Source organism: Amblyraja radiata, chromosome 8 (assembly GCF_010909765.2).
Source record: "Amblyraja radiata isolate CabotCenter1 chromosome 8, sAmbRad1.1.pri, whole genome shotgun sequence".
NCBI classification, from domain to species: domain Eukaryota; kingdom Metazoa; phylum Chordata; class Chondrichthyes; order Rajiformes; family Rajidae; genus Amblyraja; species Amblyraja radiata.
In genome coordinates, this window is record NC_045963.1 from 48,902,819 (window position 1) to 48,923,035 (window position 20,217).

At 44.4% G+C, this 20,217-nt stretch overlaps 1 protein-coding gene across 2 annotated transcripts in view; it reads left to right on the forward strand.

Annotated features, from left to right (window-relative positions):
- The window catches only part of riox1 (ribosomal oxygenase 1), a 70,068-nt gene that overhangs the window by 15,114 nt on the left and 34,737 nt on the right, over positions 1-20,217 (forward strand). For both annotated transcript variants that reach the window (XM_033025834.1, XM_033025835.1), the window contains exons 3-6: positions 682-821; positions 4,771-4,870; positions 15,269-15,382; positions 18,064-18,170. In XM_033025834.1, the coding sequence (XP_032881725.1) occupies positions 682-821; positions 4,771-4,870; positions 15,269-15,382; positions 18,064-18,170 (461 nt within the window). The remainder of the gene's footprint in view (positions 1-681; positions 822-4,770; positions 4,871-15,268; positions 15,383-18,063; positions 18,171-20,217) is intronic.

The window sequence follows — 20,217 nt, forward strand, 5'->3', positions numbered from 1 at the left end:
AATGCAAAACTGAACGATATCAAACAATATACAAAAGCATTTGTCAAAGTTCAAACAAATTAGATCTTTGTTACATGATGTAATGTTTGTGTGGGAAGCTGGTGAGCAGTCTTTCATTCAGTTTTACTGGCAAGGCCAGCATTATTACCTGTTCATAATTGTCTTTGAAAGTATCTCTGAGTCCCTTGAATTAGTGTACTCTAATATATTTTCTCTTGTACTTAAATTCAAATAAATCTTTCAGTGAGGCAATGAAAGCCCCAACTGTAAATGTTTACTTTGTATAATCATGAAGTGGTATCACATCAGTTTCGAATGGGTGTGCGTTGATAGCACACTCTGGGTACTGATAAAGCACTTTTAGTTGCAGAGGCTGTAAAATTGGTTCACATGGGAAATGCAAAAATCTCATGTGAAAAGCACTCTAACTTGGGTTTATCCAAAAGTTGTATTGACGGGGCAAAAATAATGTGTGGTTTTTGCACGGTATGCTCTATTTTGCAGAATTAACATTTCATGAACTGGTGGGTACCAAAAAGTTCACATTTTTTTAAAGAGTCAAGCTAAAGAGATGTTCTCCACAAAATTCATGTTTTTTTTTATAACCGATAAATTTATGAAAACGTAGAATGGTATTGACAATAACTAGATAATGAAGGTTTGTTTATGATCCTTGCTCAGAGCAAAGATGCGAGACCCTGGACAGGACCAACATTATCAATACTTCTGCGGGATCTACGTCACATACAAAACAGCAAGGAAAGAGCGGTTAAACTCTTTGATTGGTTAATAGCACCAGTTGCTTCAAAAAAGTTTTTCAGGTTGGTATATACAGAATAGCAGCATAACCTTTATAAACTCAGGTATTTAAAATAACCTTGGTTAGATGAAAGTGCAATAATTGAACTGTCAGAAATCATTTCCAAACGGGTGCTTATTTGAAATTGTGATATTTACAGTGAAATAATTTCAGTTAATGTCTGAAAAATGTCTCAAAAGATAACTATTATGTATTTGATTTCTCCTAATGGATTGTGCTGGTAAGCTTGTTATGTCGTACCATTTAAAGTAAATATTAGGAAGTGCATAAGAATTGTTTGGATATGAACCTTGTTTTGAGTTATCATTTCCCCCACCTATTCAATCCAACTAAGTGTTTGTGGCCGTTTATTGTGCTTCCATTAGTCTAAAAAGATTGTGAATGTTCATTAGGTAGACAAAAATGCTGGAGAAACTAAGCGGGTGAGACAGCATCTATGGAGCGAAGGAAATAGGCAACGTTTCGGGTCGAAACCCTTCTTCAGACTGATCCGAGGGTGGGCGGTGGGGGGGGGGGGGGGGGGGGACTGGAAGAAAAAAGAAAGAAGTGGAGCCAGTGGGCTGAGGGAGAGCTGTGAAGGGGAGGAGAAAGTAGGGAGCTACCTGAAATTAGAGAAGTCAATGCTCATACTGCTGGGGTGCAAACTGCCCAAGCGAAATATGAGGTGCTCCAATATACGGTGGTCCTCACTCTGGCCATGTAAGTTTGTTTGGTGATTTGTTTGTTTGTCTTTTTGCACAAAGTCCGCGAGCATTGCCACTTTTCATTTCATTGCACATCTAGTATGTGTATGTGACGAATAAACTTGACTTGACTTGATTGGATAGAAAGGTCGGATTCGGAATGGGAGGGGGAGTTGAAGTGCTGAGCCACCGGGAGATCAGGTTGGTTATTGCGAACTGAGAGGAGGTGTTTGGCGAAGCGATCGTCAAGCCTACGCTTGGTCTCGCCGATGTAGAACAGCTGACATCTAGAACAGCGGATGCAATAGATGAGGTTGGAGGAGATTAGCAAATTTGCAGGTGACAAAAGCTGGGTGGCAGTGTGAACTGTGAGGAGGATGCTATGAGAATGCAGGGTGACTTGGACAGGTTGGGGGAGTGGGCAGATGAAGTTTAATGCGGATGAATGTGAGTTTATCCACTTTGGTAGCAAAAACAGGAAGGCAGATTACTATCGAAGTGGTGTCAAGTTGGGAAAAGGGGAAGTACAATGGGATCTGGGGGTCCTTGTTCATCAAGTAAGCATGCAGGTGCAGCAGGCAGTGAAGAAAACGAATGACATGTTGGCCTTTATAACAAGAGAAATCGAATATAGGAGCAAAGAGGTCCTTCTACAGTTGTACAGAGCCCTAGTGAGACCATACCTGGAGTATTGTGTGCCGTTTTGGTCCCCAAATTTGAGAAAGGACATTCTTGCTATTGAGGGAGTGCAGCGTAGGTTTACAAGGTTAATTCCCGGGATGGCGGGACTGTCATATGCTGAGAGAATGGAGCAGCTGGGCTTGTACACTCTGGAGTTTAGAATGATGAGAGGGGATCTCATTGAAACATATAAGATTGTTAAGGGTTTGGACGCGCTAGAGGGAGGAAACATGTTCCCGATGTTGGGGGAGTCCAGAACCAGGGGCCACAGCTTAAGAATAAGGAATAAGCCATTTAGAACGGAGACGAGGAAACACTTTTTCTCACAGAGAGTGGTGAGTCTGTGGAATTCTCTGCCTCAGAGGGCGATGGAGGCAGGTTCTCTAGATGCTTTCAAGAGAGAGCTAGATAGGGCTCTTAAAAATAGCGGAGTCAGGGGATATGGGGAGAAGGCAGGAACGGGGTACTGATTGGGGATGATCAGTCATGATCACATTGAATGGCGGTGCTGGCTCGAAGGGCCAAATGACCTACTCCTGCACCTATTGTTTATTGTCTATTGAGGTGCAGGTGAACCTCTGCCGCACCTGGAAAGACTGCTTGGGTCCTTGAATGGAGTCAAAGGGGGAGGTAAAGCGACAAGTGTAGCATTTCTTGCGGTTGCAAGGGAAAGTGCCCGGAGAGGGGTTGGTACGGGTGGGACGGGACAAATTGACCAGGGAGTTCTGGAGGAAGCGGTCTCTGCAGAAAGCAGACATGGGAGGAGGTGAGAAGATATGGCAAGTGGTGGGATCACATTTGTTATTTGTTGTATGTGACGGCTAGTAGGGTGGAAGGTGAGGACAAGGGGGTCTCGGCGCTTGTTGCGAGTGGGGGGATGGGGAGTGAGAGCGGAGTCACGGGGTATAGAACAGACCCTGGTGAGAACCTCATCTATAGTAGAAGAGGAGAACGTTGTTCCCGGTTCCCTGAAGAATGAGGACATCTCCAATGCCCTGGTGTGGAACACATCCTGGGTGTAGATGCGGCGTAGACGGAGGAATTGCGAGTAGAGGATGGAGCCCTTACAGGAAGCAGGGTGGGAAGAAGTGTAGTCCAGATAGCCATGGGAGTCCTCCAACCTCACCTATTGCATCCGCTGCTCTAGATGTCAGCTGCTCTACATTGGTGAGACCAAGGGTAGGCTTGGCGATCGCTTCGCCAAACACCTCCGCTCGGTTCGCAATAACCAACCTGATCGCCCGGTGGCTCAGCACTTCAACTCCCCCTCCCATTCCAAATCCGACCTTTCTGTCCTGGGCCTCCTCCATGGCCAGAGTGAGGGCCACCGTAAATTGGAGGAGCAGCACATATTTTGCTTTGAGCAGTGTGCACCCCAGCATTATGAACATTGACATCTCTAATTTCAGGTAGTCCCTACTTTCTTCTCCCCTTCTCAGCTCTCCCTCAGCCCACTGGCTCCACCTCTTCCTTTCTTCTTCCCACTCCCCTCACCCTCACATCAGTCTGAAGAAGGGTTTCGACCCGAAACGGTGCTTATTTCCTTTGCTCCTTAGATGCTGCCTCACCCAATGAGTTTCTCCAGCATTTTTGTCTACCTTCGATTTTCCAGTATCTGCAGTTCCTTCTTGAACGTGAATGTTAATTAATTATGAGGATTTGCTACAGCTTCCTAACTATGCCCAAACTCACATGGATAAGCTTCCAAATTAACATCCCAGAGGCTGGAAGTGGAGCTTTCTGTACTTTTAATATTTGTGCTGAGATTCCATAGCAGGTTAGTAGTGGGATGTGACTCTCATTTAATGGGTTGGAGAGGGTAAATTAATAGTAATATGAAGCCCAAGGTCACAATAAGTAGTAAGGTACTTATTTCTGGTTGAGCCACTGTGAATGTGGAAGCATTCTTGGTTTTGTGCTCCTGTCTAACACATTCCCTGCTCCAAGGATGCAGATTCTGCACTGTAACATCACAGAAAACTGATATCAGAAATATAATGGTATGTTCATTCTCCAAAGATAAGCCACCAAGTGGGATGGCTGTTGGCAGGTCTTCTTGATATTAAACTCACCATTACATTCAGGAAGCAGACGGGTTGCATTACCAATCTCTCAAAATGTAGCCGTGCAATTTTAACCCAGATTTTCATTGTAAAGTTCTCCAAAATCTAGAAAGAGTAAATGAAGGTACACATCTGGTTGAATGCTGTTCATAAGCAAGTGTGCCTTTTATTAATCATGCATGTTTATTGGAAATTTAAAAAGAGCAAATAATTTCAAAATATCGTGATGTACATGAGTGTTAATGTTTCATAAGTAATTGATTAGGATAGCATTGGGAATAGAAGATTTTTGTTACGATTTGTTTGAATTTGACAGGTTGCAGCAACTATTGACAGCTCAACAATTTAGATGCTGTTAACGAATCATAGAAAAAAAAATCCCACGATTTAAAACTTAATTACAGTTCCAAACTAAATGTAAAGCAGCTATTACAGGCAACTTCCGCACCCATGTCATAAATATATATAGTGGAGAGAGTAATGAGAGTCATATCTTAACCTTTATTTCATTTCTGCATTTTAGTGACATTTGGGAGAAGACCCCAGCTTTGATCAGGCGACACAATGTGAACTACTACAAAGGATTGTTTTCTTCAGAAGATTTTGATAGAATACTGAGAGAGGTAAACTCGAATATTCGCAAGCCCCTGAGTAAAATCGACTAGGATGGCCAATTAAATGTCAGAATAATTAAATGTGTCAATAATCTTAATCTGTAGTTATCTTTCAAGTAATCTTCTGGAAAGTAAGGTGGTATAGCAGTGGACATTTGGATTCAAGAAATATAGAAGGAATAAAGGTGTAGCCTACTTTCTGAATGGAGAGAGGATTCAGGGGTTGGAGGTGCAAAGGCACTTGGGAGAGCTGGTGCAGGATTCTGAAAGGTTAATTTGCAAATTGAGTCAGCAGTATGGAAGGCAAATGCGATATTAACAATCCTTTTGAGAGGACTAGAATATAAAAGCACGGATGTAATGCTGAGGGTTTCTAGTGAACTGGTGAGGCCACATTTAGAATATTGTGAGCAGTTGCAGACAGTAGAGGCGGTTAACGAAAATGATCCCTGAGAAAATTGGGTTAACATGAAGAGTGTTTGATGGCTCTGGGCATATACTTGCTGGAATGATGAGGGGGATCTCATTGAAACCTACCGAATAATGAAAGGCTTAGATAGAGTGGACATAGAGAGGATGTTTCCAGTAGTCTGAGGGACTAGGACCAGCGGGCACAGCGTCAGAATGAAAGGACATACCCTAGAATGGAGATGAGGAAGAATTTCTTTAGGGTGGTGAATCTGTGGAATTTATTGCCACAGATGGTGGTTAGGTAGTCTAAAAGCAAAGATTGATAGGTTCTTGATTAGTAAGGGTGTCAACAGTTACAAGGAGAAAACAGGAGAATGGGATTGAGAGGGAAAAATAGATAAGCCATGATCAAATTGTGGAGCATACGATGTGTTGAATTACCCAATTTTGCTCCTATGGTTTACATTCTTATGGGGGAGGAGAAAGGGGGCGAGGGAGATGTTAAGATAGCACCTGGTTCCAGGAGCAGCATAGGTGAGCAGCCCCAACCTCAAACATCCAGCAAGAAGAAAAAGCTAGGGGTGCTGCTTAATCTTTTGAAAATCCTCCATGTTTTTAAATATCTCAAGTCTTTGTGATTCAGAGATTTGAAACTATACTCAAATTCAACTAAATTTGTCTTTCCCTGTTGCCTCCTAAATCTGAACTTTCTAATCCCCACTGAAATCTGTGACATTTTTGATCCTGCATCAAGGTCTCGATATAGAAACTGAGAGGCAATTTCCACCGCATAACATTGTGAATTCCCAGCAAGATTCCATTTTGTATGCAGTCTTGCAGTGTATTGAACTGATATATCCACCCTCCCAATCTTTCAGTAAATCCCAGGCTATATTTCATAGCAAAAACACAGAAATATGGGAATGTACTTTGGTTTAGATGACCAATGCACGTTATATGATCCAGTTCTTTTACACATCATAAACATTATATTACTAAAAGTCTGATCTTGACCACTTCCTGTTGTTCTGTATATTGATTTTAGAAAAAAAAGCTGCCTTATTACAGCTGTGATTTTTGGCCATCTTACTCAGAGTCTCCCTCCGCTGCGCAGGACAAGAGGATTTTTCCCATCGATGAAAAATAAAAGAGTAATTAGTGTTTAAAAAATGTTTAGATTCTCTCTCCCTTCTGGAGGGACTGTAAAACCCTTCCGGAGGGACTATAAAAGTGTTGAGTGCCTCAGTCAGTCTCTGCAAGGTGGGGGAGCGAGAGGGTCACGTCTCTCAGTCTGAGCTGTGTATAACACTGAACACATGTCTACTAAACTGTGAGTGGTTTAACTGACCTGTCAGTGCCCTTAATGTAGTTTGGAAATGCTAAAGCTGTGTTGCCTTTGGTTTGGAAATGCTAAAGCTGGGTTGCCTTTGGTTTGGAAATGGTAAAGCTGTGTTGCCTTTGGTTTGGAAATGCTAAAGCTGTGTTGCCTTTGGTTTGGAAATGCTAAAGCTGTGTTGCCTTTGGTTTGGAAATGCTAAAGCTGTGTTGCCTTTGGTTTGGAAATGCTAAAGCTGTGTTGCCTTTGGATTGGAAATGCTAAAGCCGTGTTGCCTTTGGTTTGGGAATGCTAAAGCTGTGTTGCCTTTGGTTTGGAAATGCTAAAGCTGTGTTGCCTTTGATTTGGAAATGCTAAAGCTGTGCTGCCTTTAGTTTGGAAATGCTAAAGTGTGTTGCCTAATTAAAGTTGCCTTGCCTAATTAAAGTTGCCTTGCCTTCTATATAATTAAAAGTCTAATCTTGGCCACTTCCTGTTTGCGCTTTATATTGATTTTAGAAAAAACGCTACCACGTACGGCTGCGATTTTTGGCCATCTTATTCAGAGTCCCACTCCGCTCATGTGGTGCCGAGGAGTTTTCACACCGATGAAAAATAAAAGAGCTATTAGTGTATTTTAAATGTTGAGATACTCTCTCCTGTCAATCACGCCATGAAGGCTATGACCCTTCTGGTGGGAGAGGGGAGGGACTATAAAACCCAGAAGTGTGGGCGTGGTTCAGTCTCTGCAACACAGAGGAGGGAGAGGTCACGACTCTCTGTCTTTAGTGGCCTTGCACCCTGCTTGAAGTGGTAAGAAACTGCACTTGAATTTGGTGGCCTTGCACCGTGCTTGAAATGGAATTTCAAGGAATAGCCGTGAGTCAACTGCCAGCAGTGAGTGAGTGACCTGCCAGCCCAACAGGCTTGAGTGACCTAGCCGCCAGCCCAAGAATCCATTCGGCCCACAATGTCCATACTAGCCCTCTGGAAACCAGTCCCTTCAGCCTACAACACCCATACTAGCGCAACAGAAAGTGCCACCCCCCCAGAGGTGGAATATTGCATTGGGGGAACCAGCCCTCCCGTGTGTTGCTGGGACCCAACGGGTCCCACTTAGTCTAGTTAAATAGTAAAGTTATCCTGGCTGAGGATCACAGGTACTGTACCTGGAAACACCGGGGAGACCTCCAGAGCCGACAGGCAGGATCTCCCAGGAGCAATGGAGCTGGAGCTGCCGACTGTGAGGGACAGAAACAGCAGATACAGTAAGTACAGTATCTGGAAACAACGGGGAAGCCTCCATTGTGTCTGGAATCGTGGCCGACGGGCAGGACTTCAGGTCGGACTAAAGCGCAGGGGACTTCGACCCCCTCTCCCTACCATCCTACTAGCCATCGTACATTCCATTGAAAATAACGTGGATGACTTAAGGGCAAAGCTGCTTGGCTCACCACCAGCTCCCCAGACTCAGCAGTCCAGCCTGAAGGTTTCTCTATCCATTGCATGGACCTCTCACTTCTGAGGTCTGAGGTTCCCACCTGCTTTAAAAGGGCAGCAAGAAGTGCAAGGTGACGTGCCTCAACGACTATCAACCAGTGCCACTAACATCTGTGGTGATAAAGTGCTTTGAGAGGTTGATTATGGCGCATATCAACTCCTACCTCGACAAGAACCTCGACCCACTGCAGTTCGCTTACCGCCCAACAGGTCAACAGTGGATGCGATCTCATTGGCTCTCCACTCCGCTCTGGACCACTTGGACAACAAAAACTCGTACGTCAGGCTGTTGTTCATAGACTACAGCTCGGCGTTTAATACCATCATCCACTCCAAGCTGGTTACCAAGCTCACGGATCTGGGTCTCTGCACATCCCTCTGCAATTAGATCCTTGACTTCCTCATCCACAGACTACAGTCTGTCTGTATTGGTGGAAATATGTCATTCTCGATAACAATCAGCACGGGAGCACCTCAAGGCTGCGTGCTCAGCCCCCTGCTGTACTCTACTCATGACCGTGTAGCCGGACATAGTGCGAACACCATCATCAAGTTCGTCGAAGACACCGCTGTTGTGTGACGAATCACAGATGGTTATCAGTCTAGAGTATAGAAGTGAGATCAACCGATTGACCAAATGGTGTCAGCACAACAATAGACAATAGGTGCAGGAGTAGGCCATTCGACCCTTCAAGCCAGCACCGCCATTCAATGTGATCATGGATGATCATCCTAAATCAGTACCCCGTTCCTGCCTTCTCCCCATATCCCCTGACTACACTATTTTTAAAAGCCCTATCTAGCTCTCTCTTGAAAGTATCCAGAGAACCGGCCTCCACCGCCCTCTGAGGCAGGGAACGTGGCCGACGGGCAGGACTTCAGGTCAGACTGAAGCGCAGTGGACTTTGGCCCCCTCTTTCTACTATCCTATTTACTAGAATGTTGCCTGGGTTTCAGCAACTAAGTTACAGAGAAAGGTTGAACAAGTTAGGGCTTTATTCTTTGGAGCGCAGAAGGTTAAGGGGGGACTTGATAGAGGTTTTTAAAATGATGAGAGGGATAGACAGAGTTGACGTGGAAAAGCTTTTCCCACTGAGAGTAGGGAAGATTCAAACAAGGGGACATGACTTGAGAATTAAGGGACTGAAGTTTAGGGGTAACATGAGGGGGAACTTCTTTACTCAGAGAGTGGTAGCTGTGTGGAATGAGCTACCAGTGAAGGTGGTGGAGGCAGGTTAGTTTTTATCATTTAAAAATAAATTGGATAGTTATATGGATGGGAAAGGAATGGAGGGTTATGGTCTGAGCGCAGGTATATGGGACTAGGGGAGATTATGTGTTCGGCACGGACTAGAAGGGTCGAGATGGCCCGTTTCCGTGCTGTAATTGTTATATGGTTATATGGTTATCCTACTGGCCAATGTACAGTCCCTTGAAAGTAAAGTGGAGGACTTAAGGGCAAGGCTGCTTTATCAAAGGGAGCTGAGGGAATGCTCTGTGTTCTGTTTCACAGAGACATGGCTCACCCCCAGGTCCCCAGAATCAGCGGTCCAGCCTGAAGGGTTCTCCATCCACCGCATGGACCGTACCCAGGCATCTGGGAAAGGGAGAGGAGGGGGCGTCTGCCTCATGGTCAACTCTGCGTGGTGCTCAGATGTGGCAGTCCTGTCCAACTCCTGCTCTTCACACCTCGAACATCTGGCGGTGAAGTGCCGTCCTTTCTACCTCCCAAGGGAATTCACCTCCATCATCCTGACCGCGGTCTACATCCCACCCCAGGCAGACGTCTGTCGCTCTGGAGGAGTTGCACGGGGTGGTCAACAAACACCAGACATACACAGAGGAACAACTACAGGACTGTGGAGTCTGTAGACAGGGCAATGTTCAAGGACTCAGCAACGGACTTGAACGGATATGCCACAGTTGTTACAGACTTCATAAAGAAATGTGTGGAGGACTGCATCCCTATAAAAACCTTCCGAGTGTTTCCCAATCAGAAACCTTGGATGAACTTTGAGATCTGCACTCTTCTGAAGACCAGACACCGGGCATTCATGTCTGATGATACAGTGGACTACAAGAAGTCCAGATATGGCCTTGGTAAGGCCATCAAAATGGCCAAAAGAGACTTCTGCTCCAAACTGGAGGATGAGACAGATGTTCGGCAGCTGTGGCGGGGCCTGAATGCAATCACCTCCTACAAGGCGAAATCAGGAGGCAGCTCGATTATCGGCAAAACATCACTCCCTGACGAGGTCAATGCGTTTTACGCATGCTTTGATAGGGAGAATACTGATGTGCCTTCCCGAGCCCCCATTCGCCGTGATGGTATTTCAGTCTCAGTCACAGAGGCCGACGTCAGGAAATCCTTCAGAGGGGTGAACCCTCGAAAAGCGCCTGGACCTGATGGTACACCCGGTCGTGTTCTAAGAACCTGTGCGGACCAACTGGCTGGAGTTTTTACGGACATTTTCAACCTCTCACTTCTGATGTCTGAGGTTCCCACCTGCTTTAAAAAGGTGTCAGTGCTCAAGAAGAGTAAGGTGACACGCCTCAATGACTATCGACCAGTGGCACTAACGCCTGTGGTGTTGAAGTGCTTTGAGAGGTTGATCATGGTGCAAATCAACTCCTACCTCGAAAAAAACGACCCACTGCAGTTCGCTTGCCGCCACACTAGACCAACGGTGGATGCGATTTTGCTGTCCCTCCACTCCGCTCTGCACCACTTGGACAACAAAAGCTCATATGTCAGGCTGCTATTCATTGATTACAGCTCGGCATTTAACAGAATCATCCCCTCCAAACTGGTTACCAATCTCGCAGAACTGGGTCTCTGCGCATCCCTCTGCAATTGGATCCTCGACTTCCTCATTCACAGACCACAGTCTGTTCGTATTGGTGGAAATGTGTCAGCCTCGATAACAATCAGCACGGGAGCACCTCAAGGTTGCGTGCTCAGCCCCCTGCTGTACTCTATACTCATGACTGCGTAGCCGGTCATAGTGCGAACTCCATCATCAAGTTCGCTGACGACACCACTATTGTGGGACGTATCACTGATGGGGATGAGTCAGAGTATAGAAGAGAGATCGAGTGACTTCGTCCATAAGGTGCCAGCACAATAACCTGGCCCTCAACACCAGCAAAACCAAGGAACTGATTGTGGACTTTGGAAGGAGTAGGATGGGGACCCACAGTGCTGGGCGTTTCCTGGGCATGCACATCTCTGAAGATCTTTCCTCGTCCGAGAACACTGATGCAATTATTAAGAAAGCACATCAGCGCCTCTACTTCCTGAGAAGATTACGGAGAGTGGATTTGTCAAGGAGGACTTTCTCTAACTTCTATAGGTGCACAGTAGAGAGCATGCTGACCGGTTGCATCGTGGCTAGGTTCGGCAACTTGAGCGCCCTGGAGAGAAAAAGACTACAAAAAGTAGTATACACTGCCCAGTCCATCATCGGCTCTGACCTCCCTTCCATCGAGGGGATCTATCGCAGTCGCTGCCTCAAAAAGGCTGGCAGTATCATCAAGGACCCACACCATCCTGGCCACACACTCATCTCGCCGCTTCCTTCAGGTAGAAGGTACAGGAGCCTGAAGACTGCAACGACCAGGTTTAGGAATAGCTACATCCCCACAGCCATCAGGCTTATAAACTTGGCTCGGACAAAACTCTGAACATTAATAGCCCATTATCTGTTATTTGCACTTTATCAGTTTATTTATTCATGTGTGTATATATTTATATAATGGTATATGGACACAATGATCTGTTCTGTAGTCATGCCTTCTATGTTCTGTTGTGCTGAAGCAAAGCAAGAATTTAATTGTGGTATCAGGGACACATGACAATAAACTCTTTTGAATCTTGAAGAAGGCACATCAGTGCCTCTACTTCCTGAGAAGATTACGGAGAGTTGGTATGTCAAGGTGGATTCTGTCGAACTTCTACAGGCGCAAAGTAGAGAGCATAATGACTGGCTGCATCTTGGCTTGGTTCGGCAACTTGAACGTCCAGGAGCGGAAAATACTGCAGAAAGTTGTGACCACTGCCCAGTCCATCACCGGCTCTGACCTCCCCACCATCGAAGGGATCTATCTCAGTCACTGCCTTAAAAAGGCTGCCAACATCATCAAGACCCACACCATCCTGGTCACATACTCATTTCACCGTTGCCATCGAGGAGAAGGTACAGGAGCAATATCCAGGTTCAGGAACAGCTCTTCACCACAGCCATCAGGCTGTTAAACACGACATCAAATAAGCTCTGAACAATAACAGTCTATTATTATTATTGCACTATATCTGTTTATTTATTTGTATATATGGTCTATGGTCAATAGACACACTGAACTTTTATAACCATATAACAATTACAGCACGGAAACAGGCCATCTCGACCCTTCTAGTCCGTGCCGAACACATAATCTCCCCTAGTCCCATATACCTGCGCTCAGACCATAACCCTCCATTCCTTTCCCATCCATATAACTATCCAATTTATTTTTAAATGATAAAAACGAACCTGCCTCCACCACCTTCACTGGAAGCTCATTCCACACAGCTACCACTCTCTGAGTAAAGAAGTTCCCCCTCATGTTACCCCTAAACTTCAGTCCCTTAATTCTCAAGTCATGTCCCCTTGTCCCCTTGTTTATCTTCCCTTTTGTATTATGTTTACATATTCTGTTGTGCTGCAGCAAGTAACCATATAACCATATAACCATATAACAATTACAGCACGGAAACAGGCCATCTCGACCCCTCTAGTCCGTGCCGAACACATAATCTCCCCTAGTCCCATATACCTGCGCTCAGACCATAACCCTCCATTCCTTTCCCATCCATATAACTATCCAATTTATTTTTAAATGATAAAAACGAACCTGCCTCCACCACCTTCACTGGAAGCTCATTCCACACAGCTACCACTCTCTGAGTAAAGAAGTTCCCCCTCATGTTACCCCTAAACTTCAGTCCCTTAATTCTCAAGTCATGTCCCCTTGTTTGAATCTTCCCTACTCTCAGTGGGAAAAGCTTTTCCATGTCAACTCTGCCTATCCCTCTCATCATTTTAAAAACCTCTATCAAGTCCCCCCTTAACCTTCTGCGCTCCAAAGAATAAAGCCCTAACTTGTTCAACCTTTCTCTGTAACTTAGTTGCTGAAACCCAGGCAACATTCTAGTAAATCTCCTCTGTACTCTCTCTATTTTGTTGACATCCTTCCTATAATTAGGCGACCAAAATTGTACACCATACTCCAGAATTGGCCTCACCAATGCCTTGTACAATTTTAACATTACATCCCAACTTCTATACTCAATGCTCTGATTTATAAAGGCCAGCACACCAAAAGCTTTCTTTACCACCCTATCTACATGAGATTCCACTTTCATGGAACTGTGCACAGTTATTCCCAGATCCCTCTGTTTACCTACATTCTTCAATTCCCTACCATTTACCATGTATGTCCTATTTTGATTTGTCCTGCCAAGATGTAGCACCTCACACTTATCAGCATTAAACTCCATCTGCCATCTTTCAGCCCACTCTTCCAACTGGCATAAATCTCTCTGTAGACTTTGAAACTCTACTTCATTACCCGCAACCCCACCTATCTTAGTATCATCTGCATACTTACTAATCCAATTTACCACACCATCGTCCAGATCATTGATGTACATGACAAACAACAGTGGACCCAACACAGATCCCTGTGGCACCCCACTCGTCACTGGCCTCCAACCTGACAAACAACCATCCACCATTACTCTCTGGCATCTCCCATTCAGCCACTGTTGAATCCATCTTGCTACTCCACCATTAATACCCAACCATTGAACCTTCTTAACCAACCTTCCATGAGGAACCTTGTCGAAGGCCTTACTGAAGTGCATATACACAACATCCACTGCTTTACCCTCATCAATTTCCCGAGTAACATCTTCAAAAAATTCAAGAAGATTAGTTAAACATGACCTTCCAGGCACAAATCCATGTTGACTGTTCCTAATCAGACCCTGTTTATCCAGATGCTTATATATATTATCTCTAAGTATTCTTTCCATTAATTTGCCCACCACTGACGTCAAACTAACAGGTCTATAATTGCTAGGTTTACTCTTAGACCCCTTTTTAAACAATGGAACAACATGCGCAGTACGCCAATCCTCCGGCACTATTCCCGTTTCTAATGACATTTGAAATATTTCTGCCATAGCCCCTGCTATTTCTACACTAACTTCCCTCAATGTCCTAGGGAATATCCTGTCCGGACCTGGAGACTTATCCACTTTTATATTTCTCAAAAGTGTCAGTACTTCCTCTTCTTTGATCCTCATAGTTTCCATAGCTACTCTACTTGTTTCCCTTACCTCACATAATTCAATATCCTTCTCCTTGGTGAATACCGAAGAAAAGAAACTGTTTTTCATTCTCCTATTTGGGACACATGACAATAACTCTTGAAAAGTAAACAAATGCAATTTATATCATGTTATGAATACCATTGTTTTTATTATGTGTTTCCTTAATAAACTGATAAAATGTATTTTAGAATTAACTTGGGTCATCATTTTGGGGTCTGCGGAAGTTGAACAGGTATGCATAATATGTCCCACAACAAGTTGACTGGGTTTCCAGAATAATAAATCATGAATTCTATTATCTCAGCAATATTTTTGATCCATTGTCTGAATATACAGTACCACAGAACAATGGAGCGTTCTATGCGCTACACAGTTAATGTGTGCATCACTGAATTGGTAACAATTTAAAAAACTCTTTGCTCAGAGTTAATATGCGATTCAACATGACCACATATTTTGTGCAGAGAGCAAATTATTTTCATCAGTTGCAAACAGATGAAAGTCTGCCAAGATTTCTGAAGTGATTTCCTTAGAAAAACTCCTTAGTAAAACGCTTCTTTACACATGACAGTAGCAACCATATGACACTGTTGAAAATGACCAAATTTCTTAAATGTAAAATTTCCTGATGCATTAGAAAGAGGACCCAAGCTCTCGCTCACTACATTGGCCTCACTAAATTGTCCCTAGTCTGTCAAATAGAACGAGTGTAAGGGTGACCATGCATATTCAAGTGCATGTTTGGCATGAGCATGTGGCTCTTTGTTTCAGACTCAGTATTATAATTCTCTTTTATATTTTAAAGGACATTGTTACTTTTGGAGTAAACCTGGATGTAACAAGTTATTTTGATGGGGAAAAGGAAACCCATACTCCTAATGGCAGGGCACTACCAGTGGTGGTATGGGACTTTTATAAGGTAAGCAATAGCTTTGTAAGTTGGCTCAGGCCTAACAATAGCTCAGAGATTATTTCAAATTTCAATGCATGTCTACATCTGTTTTCAATTTCTGAAAGGTTTATGGATAAGGGAAATGTTCGCATGCAAAGGGCATATTTCTAAGTTAGTGAAGTACTTGTTTGGACTTAACAAAGAATGCTTTAATCTGAATTTTCAGCATTCTGGTATATTGCACACCTCTACATCAGAAGCTTTTATTGCTGGAAAGTAAGATATCTACAGATGATGAATTTTAATAAATACTAGACCGTGCCGACCCGTTGGGTCTGTTCCCCTAATGCGCGCGAGGGGGGGGAGTGGAGTATGGCATGCGGCATCACACACACTAACCACACCCACATACAAACTAACAACCCCCCCCCCCCGCACACACGTTAACTATCCCCCCTTGATATATTAATATTATTAATTTTCTCCTTTTACCCCATAACCGCCCTATCCACTGACGCATAGCCCCCAACTCGCAGGTGCTTCTTGAGGGGGGGGGGGGGGGTAGAGAGTGAGGGCAGAATGAGAATGTGTAGAGACAGAGAGAGAGGGGCAGAGACAGAAGGGCAAGAGACAGAGGAAGAGGTGGGTGGAGGGGAGGAGGAGAGGAGGGTGGGGGAGGAGGGGAGAGAGAGATGGGAGGAGATAGAGAGGGGGGAAGGGAAGGGGATAGGAGAGGGTGTGGAGGGGAGGGGGGAGAGAGAAAGGGGGAGAGGGAGGGGGAGAGGGAGAGAGGGGGGGGTGAGAGAGAGGGGGCAGTGAGAGAGGGGAGTGAAAGAGAGGAGGGGGGCGGGGCGGCAGCTAGCGGGGGCCCGAGCGAGCCCGGAGCGATCTGAGGACCAAAGATCCTATAACGAGCTATAGGCTCTTTGCTGAGGACTGCCAAAAGCAGTGGAGGACCGGCTGATCGTGGCTTCCGCCAGCGTTACAGAGGATCGGGCCGCGGACACGGACACACAGAGGAGGTCGTCCCCTGTGACGGGTAGAGAGGAAAGGGGAGAGAGGGAGGGAGAAGAGGATGAGGTGAGAAGAGGAGGGGGGGGGGGAGCCGGGCGAGTGAGTGGGCTGCGAAAAGCGGAGAGAGACAGAACCGGCTTGACTCTCTGGAAACATGCGGCTGAGTGAGCGGGCGGGCGGGGGATGGGAGGGACGGGGCTTCACAAGCTGTGCGGGCAGCGAGGAGAAAGCTCTTCAGCACGTGAGTGCCGCTGACCTTGGGATCAGCAGAACAAAGATCCTACAGCAGAGCGGAGCTGTAGAGTCTTTGCTGCAGAACTTTCTCGTTCTTTCTGCACCTTTTGATGAACGGGGGTGGGCTAACGTACCTCGTGGAAAACTGCGCATGCGCGTTGACAGTAGCTGCATTAATCCAGAGCGGCGGGGGGGGGGGGGGGTGGGTGGTGCCACGAGGAAAGGCATTGTGAGGTCAGCGGCTGTGCAGCCTTTATTATTCAAAATAATGTCAGTTTGGTGATAAATTTTAGTAAATATCTCGGGAAATAATTGACCAAAGTTATAGAGGAGTTGATTTTTGAAATCATAAGGAAAATGTCTACCAGAAGATGTAAACATTTCACTGGTATTGTAACATCAGCAGCTGGGCAGTGGTCAGAATTTTAAAGAGAAGGTCAGGTCTACAAATTTAATAAAAAAGTCGGGAAAATAATGAACCAAATGTACAGAGGAGTGGATTTCTAAAATAACTAGGAAAATCTCTACTGAAATATCACACACACACACACACACACACACACACACACACACACACACACACACACACACACACACACACACACACACACACACACTCAAAACAATCACACACACACACAAAACAATCACACGCACACAAAACAATCACACACGCACACACACAAACACTCAAAACAATCACACAATCACACACACAATTTATACTGGGGATATGGAAGTAAACTGGAGCACCCAGGAGAATCCACATAGTCACTGGGAGAACGGGTCGGGAAAATAATGTAATCGGAACAAATACGATAAAATCGGACTAGTTGGCAGGCATGCTAATGCCTCCATGATCTTAATAGCCACCCCTTTCAGAACACTGGGGTATAGTCCACCTGTTCCAGGTGAATTATTCACTTCAGAGTCAATCACACAGCACAAAAGCAAGCACTTCGAACCAACTCTTCCCTGCGTATCAACATGCTCATCTGCGCTAGTTCCATTTGCCTGCATTTGACCCGTATCCCTCTAAACTTTTCCTATAAATGCCTTTCAAATGCTGTTATTGTACCCGCCTCAACCACTTGCTCGTTCCATATTCCTACCACCCTCTCAAATGCATTTCCCTGCTGTGCACTTTCAATGCTTAACTTGTTAACGTGGAACATGGCTGTTTATTTGTGTTACACACGGAAAGAATTTGACTTATTTGGACATATAAATTGGGAGCATCTACCTGTTCACCAGATATGTTGGCAGGAGTTTGTCATTAATCATAATTGTTTGGAACTTTATTAACAGCAGAGATACTGATTTTAAATATTGGATTTAAATGCTGGCTACAGTTTTGTCTTTGGAGCACTTTCTGAATTGCAATCTATTCCAGTTTTAGGGGAAGATGAGTTGCACATCGATCAGGAACTAACTAATTAAATGTGCGTTTCTGTTGGCAGAGTGGATGTTCTTTGCGCCTGCTGAATCCTCAGGTCTTTTCTGGAACCATTTGGAACATTCTGTCTATTCTTCAGGAAGCTTTTGGGAGCATGGTTGGGGCTAATATGCAAGTATCTGTATTTTTCTTTGTATGAAAATTGTTAATAAATTAGAGGAAAATTCCTGTACAAATTGGCTAAATGACGAATGCAATAAAAAATGTTCACTCTTCATTGGTTAATGTGCATGCCATATAATTAATTATTGTGCTAATTGCTGCAAAATGTTTCCATTTGATAACATGATTATTCAATTCAAAGAGTAGCATAGGTTTGATTCAGGGTGTTGGTTGATTGAAGGTAAAATATTGAAAGACATCGGGGAAGAGTTCGTTCCTGAGCTCTCTCTTCCCGCCCCCCCCCCCCTCGCTCAAAAGGTACTTGTAGTGGATATGAAATGGATTGCTTTGCTGTCGGTAGTTATAATTGAGTTCAATATTTAAGAAAGTGCAAAAGAGTTGTAAAAACAAGATGTTGTTTCTCCGGCTTGAGCTTTGTTTCCACTATCAGCAAAATGCAAAACCAAAACCAAATATAGCAATTCAGCCCCTGCATGTTGTCAACGTGATGGTCCTATAGAAGTATTTAACTATATTTTTTACTTTTGTTTCCTGGAAACTCTTAAATTCAGAGGTGAAATGTTACTTAGTTAGTGGAGTTAAGATCGCGACCTTATTTTAAAAAAAGAGTCATTTTTGGGGATCTTAAGGGTCTGTCCCACTTTCACGACCTAATTCACGATCTCTGCCGAGTTTGCCCTTGACTCATACTCGCAGCATGGTCGTCTCGAGGTCGTAGGAGGTCGTAGGTAGGTCGTAGCAGGCCGTGATGCTAGTCGTAGGTACTCGTGGCATCAAGTAGATCGGGGCGTTTTTCTAGCCTGATGAAAAATGTCCACGAGTAAAAAAGGTCGTGAATTAGGTCGTGAAAGTGGGACAGGCCCTTTATTATTGCACATAAACCCAGAGTATATTGTTAACCCCTAATTATCTGTGAAGGTGCTGGTGTGCCAACATTTTTTTAATCACTGCTGTATTTCTGGTGAAGGCAATCCCACTGTCAGATTGGGTAAAGTGTTCAGTACTCAGACCTAATAACATTGAAGGAATACCAATGTATATCCCAAGTTAGGAAGATGTGGGGTATGGAAAGGAATAAGCGCATCAGCATGTACCTAAATTCCTAAATTCCATTTTCTTTTTTACAGTAAAGGTTGCCGGTTTGGGAGGTGTTGTCAATGCAATCTAGGGAAGTAACTGCAGTACACTTTGGTACACGGATGGTACATAGTGCAGCAACTATGCACTGTTGATCGAGACAACGAATGATTGATAGTAAATATGGGGTCAATCAAGTGGGCTGCTTTGTCCTGATGATGTTGATCATCTTAATTGCTATTGCTGCTACACCAATCCAGGGTTGTGCTTTTATGATATCCTTGATGTGTACATTGTAGATAGTGGAAAGGCTTTGAAATTTCAGGAGATGTTACTTGCCACGGGATACCCAGCTGTTGACCTTCTCTTGTAACCCATTGCAATTATATGGTGGTCAATGGTAATTCCCAGGATTTTTATAGTGAGGAACTGTGTGAGATTCTTCTTTTGTATCGAGAGTCATTGACTTGTCACTTTATTTTGGCATGTATGTTACTTGCCACGTATTATATAGACTCTTTAGAATATTTGACTTAATCCTTTGGGTTCTGTATTACTTTAGCATTTTGGTCTTTTAGAATGTTTTTTTATGGTTTAGGAAAATATAAGTTGCTCTTGAAGTGGAGGTGAGCTCATTGTTTCACACCACATATATACTGGTTTCATATGCATTTAAAGTAAAACACTGATAATCCATATCTCATTGATTGGAAATTCCAATGATCTTCCTTCTGACTCAACGGAGCTCATTTTGAACATTCGGGGCCCCATTCTGACCCCCACTTTAAACACACTGGGGCCCTGTTATAGACAATAGACAATAGGTGCAGGAGTAGGCCATTCGGCCCTTCGAGCCAGCACCACCATTCAATATGATCATGGCTGATCATCTCCAATCAGTACCCCGTTCCTGCCTTCTCCCCACATCCCCTGACTCCACTATTTTTAAGCCATATCT